Source organism: Mizuhopecten yessoensis, unplaced genomic scaffold (assembly GCF_002113885.1).
Source record: "Mizuhopecten yessoensis strain PY_sf001 unplaced genomic scaffold, ASM211388v2 scaffold2329, whole genome shotgun sequence".
Lineage (NCBI taxonomy): Eukaryota > Metazoa > Mollusca > Bivalvia > Pectinida > Pectinidae > Mizuhopecten > Mizuhopecten yessoensis.
In genome coordinates this window covers 602,087-608,270 of record NW_018404492.1, presented here as the reverse complement: position 1 = coordinate 608,270, position 6,184 = coordinate 602,087, and the positions used below count along the sequence as shown (strand labels likewise).

Genomic DNA, 6,184 nt, shown 5'->3' with positions numbered 1-6,184 from the left:
CCCTTTGATGTTTCTACCTATTGTTCTGAAGATGTATTCGTTCAGGGAACACCCCCCTTATCAGCCCTCGGTCCCGATATCAGCCCTCGGCGCCTTCGGGCTGATATCGGGACTCTCGGGCTGATAAGGGATATGATATCAAAATGGTCATAATAACCTCTAAGTATCGTATAAATCGGCGTTTGTATTGGGTTCACTATACGTCCCTGGGTAAATCGATGTTTGTATATTGGGTAGTAGTGGGTTGTATTGGTTAAATCGGCGCTTGTATTGGGTTGTATATTGGGTAAATCGATGTTTGTATTGGGTAAATCGATGTTTGTATTGGGTAGTATTGGGTTGTATTGGGTAAATCTGCGCTTGTATTGGGTAGTATTGGGTTGTATTGGTTAAATCTGCGCTTGTATTGGGTATTATTCGGTTGTATTGGGTAAGAAAGATACCCTGCGCAGTAAATTTCAACGCATATGACGTCACATTACCACATACAGCCAATCGCAACTTCTCGGCCAATTCCGGCTAGGCGCCTAGCCGGAATTGGCCGAGAAGTTGCGATTGCACATACAGTATGACCCACAAATTAAAAAAACGTATAAATTCTATACAAAAACTATCTCTATTGGATTAAACAGTTATAACTGATTATTTGCTTATGGCTAGCATACATCAAGATAATTTCTGAATTTATTTCAAAATCATCAGAATGCTACTTTCTGTTTACAAAACGAAAACGGAAGTAGAATGCAGCTTTAGGATCGACGTGGAGTTATAATTGTAGGTCAGTTTTAGGCGAAGAGCCAAACTAAGAGCCATGGCGATATAGAATTATTTAAAAATTGAATTTGTATATTATTCCTCTCGACGTCTGATAAGTTCGCCGTCTGATCTGCAAGTAAGTAATATCACTAATATGATGTATATATATATATATATATTATATGAGGTTTTTTTTTGTACACTGGTTAGCCCACAGAAGGAACTGTATGCGAAGCAGAAATCTAGACTGTTGCGCACCTGAGATGGTGAACTCTGTGTACTACACAGGGACATGGATCGCTTTACTTGTAATATTAAACAATAGGGGTCTCATATTCTTTAAGTATATGAGACCCCTATTTTTAATATTACAAGTAAAGCGATCCATGCCCCTGTGGTGTACTACTAATATATGTTCCTGATTGCATTTTAGATTTTCTGTTCTATCTTCACTTCTTTTCCCCTGATAGTTGTAATCCTAGGTATGGGTTTGTCTGTACAGGATCTAAGTTGTGTCAGTTAGGTTGGTATGTGTTTGGCTTTTTCTTCTTAATACAAAGAATGTAACATTTTTTCCCATTAAATTTCATCCCCCAGTTTGCAGCCAAAGTTTGGAGCTGTTTAAGGTCACCTTGAAGTGTTTCGTGCTCCTTGTTTGAGATTATTTCTCGATAGAGTAGGCAGTCATCTGCGAAAAGTCTAACTGTTGATTTCACAGAGTCTGGCAAGACATTTATATGGCAAAGGAAGAGTAGGGGTCCTAGTACTGTTCCTTGTGGTACTCCTGACTCAACCATTGCCTCTTCAGAGAGTTCTCCCTCTATGGCTACCCGCATCTTCCTGCAAGTTAGGAAGGTTTTTAGCCATTGGTGCAGAGGTCCTCTGATCCCATATGAATCCAGCTTGTGGAGTAGTCTGTCATTGGGAACTGTGTCAAAGGCCTTGGAGAAGTCAAGTATTGCCATGTCCACTCGTTTGCCACGGTCAAAAGATTTCAGTAGGTCGTCAATGGTGTTAATGAGTTGTGTTTCACAGGAGTATCCTGATCGGAAGCCATGGTTCAGAGATGTAAGTTCCCTATGTCTGTCCAGATGATCTAATATATGTTTGTTCTTAGCCGACTGGTATGTTTTTATCTTTTACCCGGCCATCTAACTGGGTAATTAGTAAGTGTTTGAAATTCTGTTTTGCATATTATGAATTGTTGTTAGCCTGTGATATCTTCATTAACTAAACAGTGTTTACATATAGCTTATATTGTCACTTCAAAGGGCAAGGTAGGACCTATTGGGGTGGTCCCTTCAAAACACTTCATTTTTTTTTTTTATGTATTATATTAAAGCTATGTACATACTGAGGATGCAAAATTAGTAGAGAGACTCATGGTAACCTTCAAGTGAGGACTCAAAAGAAGGTAAATCCTCACTAAGGGCTAGTGATGTTGGTAATGAGTTAGGCTGTGCTAAGAATTTAGAAATCCAGTGACGTTTTCTTAAGTTTTAAGTAGCTAAAGGTACATGTAGGTAGGGATTGGCCCAACCACCAGTCCTGTGACACAATCAGCACAAATGTCATTTAATCTTTTAGTGGTGATAGCCTGTATATATATATGTTTTTACATTATGTATGTTAACACCAACTGATCATATAATATGTAATTATAGTTTACTTTATTTTGTTTCGTCTTTGTTTTATCTTTGTTTTGAAACTCTTTGTCAACAGATATTACATCAATACCCTCATTTTATGCCACCAACTCATCAATTTACTCTCTTTATTAAGTTTTGTTCCCACTTCTCTTATGTCTGACTTCCTTTTATCATTTAAGCCCTCTCACTCTCTCCGTGACCTCGACTTCCTTTTATCATTTAAGCCCTCTCATTGTCTCAGTGACCTCGACTTCCTTTTATCATTTAAGCCCTCTCACTCTCTCAGTGACCTCGACTTCCTTTTATCATTTAAGCCCTCTCACTCTCTCCGTGACCTCAACTTCCTTTTATCATTTAAGCCGTCTCACTCTCTCAGTGACCTTGACTTAATCTTCAGCTTGATGAAGGTGGTCAAAATTATTTTATTATGTAGATGGAGATGAATTTATCACACCTGTAGCTTCATGATCAGACCAGGTCAGATTTAAGGTGTTGTGTAACTTACTGGTACTGAATAATTAGAATCCTGTAGATATATAGCTTCAATAACACCAACTATATACATACATGACCATATGTTGTAGGATCCTGATGATGGCGGATCCGGAAAGATACACCATTTACTCAGAGGCAGCAAAAAGACTCTCTGTGTCAATAGTAAACAAAACGTTCAGTATGGAAGGTTATGGTGATATTCGTTGGGCACATTTTAATAAAAACATTTTGCCATTCAAAGATTACTTGGGATTTGATGTTCTTAAATCGGCTGATGGAAAAGATACACACATGAATGTATCATACTCTGGTTTGCAACGCCTCATTCACAAAGGTACCTTTAATTTATCATGGTCTGTCATAGATTGTCTCATTGACATTTATGTAAATACTATTTATGACATTTATATAATACTATCGCTTGGAAAATCATATCGCCAAAATATCTAATGTTTCATTAATACCTAACTGACGAAGGTAATGTGTCAAAGTTGGGATTGGAACATCAGGTTGACAATTTGACAAATATCTAATCAACAAAAGTAAAGTATTGTACTCTGGCTCGGAACATTAACAAAGATAAATTATGTCAGTTTTGCAAGCAAGATATTGAACTCTATCAACTTAATAAACTAATATCTTTAACAGTGTGACAGATATCAGAAATGATATTTGTCTCTGAGTGAAGATATCGGTTCTAATATTGACCACTTCACTAAATTTGGTATGGACCCATGTGCATAACAAACACGGTGCGGGGTCTGTCATCTGCCTGTCGTTGTCCGTCAACTTTTCCCTTAAACAACTTTTTCTGAAGAATGGACAAGCCTAGAGTCATGATATATGGCTAAAAGCTTCGTTGGTAAGGGCTCGACAAAGTTTGAGAACGAAAATGACCTTGACCTACTTTTAAGGCCACAGGGGTCAAATATGTCAAATACTTTTAAACGACTTCTTCTGAAGAACTGAAAGGTATAAAATCATAATACTTGGCTGGTGGCTTCCTGGGTTTAGGATCAACAAACTTTGCGAATGAAAATTACCTTTACCTACTTTCAAGGGCACTGTAGTCAAAATTGTCAAACACTTTGAACAACTTCTTCTGAATAATCTAAAGGCATTGAATTATTATGTTTGGCTTGGAGCTTTCTTGGATGTGCGCGCCTTACAAAGCATGCGAATGGAAAAAAACCTGGATCTTCCATTCAAGGTCACAGGGGTCAAATATGTCAAACACTTCAAACAACTTCTTCTGAAAAACCAAATAGCATAAAATCATATGATTGAATTTGGCTGGTAGCTTCCACGGATGGAGCATGACAAAGTTTTCTATAGAATGAGAATATTTTGCTATGACGGCTGAAATAAACAGGTGAGCGATACAGGCCATCTGGGCCTCTTGTTTCATAAATACATGTAATTGATGTTTTCTTTTTTAAGTGAAACCCGAGCTGAAAAATCATGTTGACTGCTGCCTTGCTGTTTCAATCAGTTCTCATGGAAAGATTGAAGAAAAAGATGGAAAGATCAGCCATTTCCTGTTATGCAGTAAACCTAAAGATGATGACCAAGAAAAGACAGAACGATGGTTCTGCACGAATGAGCTTGTGATGCAGTTCAGGGAATTTTTTAAAGGTCCTATGATAGTTTTTATCCAGGTAAAAAGTTTGTAGCAACTTTGCTCAAAGGAATGACCAAGCTTATTTTATTATATGAATTACTGAAATAGAACAATAACACAACAGTGAAGATGATCAGATGCATGTTTCAGTCATTCTTTCTCAAATTTGATATGTAAGTTCCCCTTGATCTGTAGTTTTGCATGTTTAGCTTTGAGACTGATCGCATAAATGAAATGGCTGACAGGCTGCCATCTTGGATTTTGACAGTGAAAGTTTGTTATTACTATTTCTCAGGTTGTACATGAGAGATCTTTCTTTAATTTGATATGTAGGTTCCCCTTGGTCTTTTGTTGTGTATCCTTATTTTTGAGATGGCTCAGATAAACAAAATGGCCAACAGTTGGCCATCTTGGATATTTTTTTGAGTGATTCAACGTTTGTCATTGCTATTTCTCAGGAAAACCTGGAAGGATCTTACTCAAATTTGATACATAAATTCCCTGTAGTCCTTTATTGTGCATGTTAACCTTTGAGACAGATCGGATAAACAAATTTGCCGATAGGTGGCCATCTTGGATTTTGACATTTCGGGTTTGTTGTCACTGTTTCTCAGGAAGTTCTTTAGGGATCTTTCTCAAATTTGATATGTAGATTTTCCTTAGTCTTTTATTGAGCATGTTTAATTTTAAGACGGTTTGGACAAAAAAATTGCCGACAGGCAGACATCTTTGATATTTGACAGTGAATGTTTGTTATCGCTATTTCTCAGGAAGTCCTGGAGGATTCTTTCTAATCATATGTAGGTTCCTCTTGGTCCGTATAGCTGTGCATGTTTATTTTTGAGATTGGTGGAATAAACAAAATAGTTACCTTAAGGTACATTTACTGTTTACATGAATCAATCGAACAGATACGAGAAAAGAAGAGAAAAGATCGAACTGACAGAACAAATGAAGATTGTACTGCAATGGTTGGCGCCTGGATCCCTCTTGGATCACTTGTAAAATAATGTTTCATGAGTATCAATAATTGTTCCTCTATTATAATTCTGTTATACATTTCTTGTAGTGTACCTTATTAGTTTATAGAAAAATTAAGCACTTCGTAAGTAAAATGAGCTGAAACAACAATGTTTGCTTATAAGTGAAAGTAAAATAAAACTTACGGTACTGTATTGTAAAAAGGACATTGTAAGCAACTACAGTTGTTTTGGGAGTAGAAGTTTGTGTGCCCTGTTGGTTTTAAAAGAGATGCTGTAGCTGAATTTACCTCAGTGTTTTGTCAAATTCTTATTTCTTGCTAAAATGAAAACACTGTTTGAATAGCCCACCATCATCTGATGGTGGGCTATTCAAATCACCCTGCGTCCGTGGTCCGTGGTCCGTGGTCCGTCCGTAAACAATTCTTGTTATCGGTATTTCTCAAGAAGTACCAAATGGGATCTTTCTCAAATTTTATATGCAGGTTCCCATTGGTCCTTAGCTGTGCAGGGCAACTTTTGAGACTGATCAGATAAACAACATGGCCGACAGGCAGCCATCTTGGATTTTGATATTGAAAGTTTGTTATCGGTATTTCTAAAGAAGTACTAGAGGGATCTTTCTCAAATTTTATATGTAGGTTCCCCTTGGTCCTTAGCTGTGCAGGGCAACTTTTGAGACT

General features: G+C 37.3%; 1 protein-coding gene across 1 annotated transcript in view; it reads left to right on the top strand.

Annotated features, from left to right (window-relative positions):
- The first annotated feature begins 620 nt into the window (after window positions 1–620).
- Window positions 621–6,184, top strand: part of LOC110445574 — a 21,262-nt gene continuing 15,698 nt past the window's right edge. Inside the window, exons 1-3 of the mRNA XM_021490241.1 lie at window positions 621–892; window positions 2,990–3,234; window positions 4,341–4,558. Coding sequence (XP_021345916.1) covers window positions 2,997–3,234; window positions 4,341–4,558 — 456 coding nt within the window. The 5' untranslated portion in view covers window positions 621–892; window positions 2,990–2,996. The remainder of the gene's footprint in view (window positions 893–2,989; window positions 3,235–4,340; window positions 4,559–6,184) is intronic.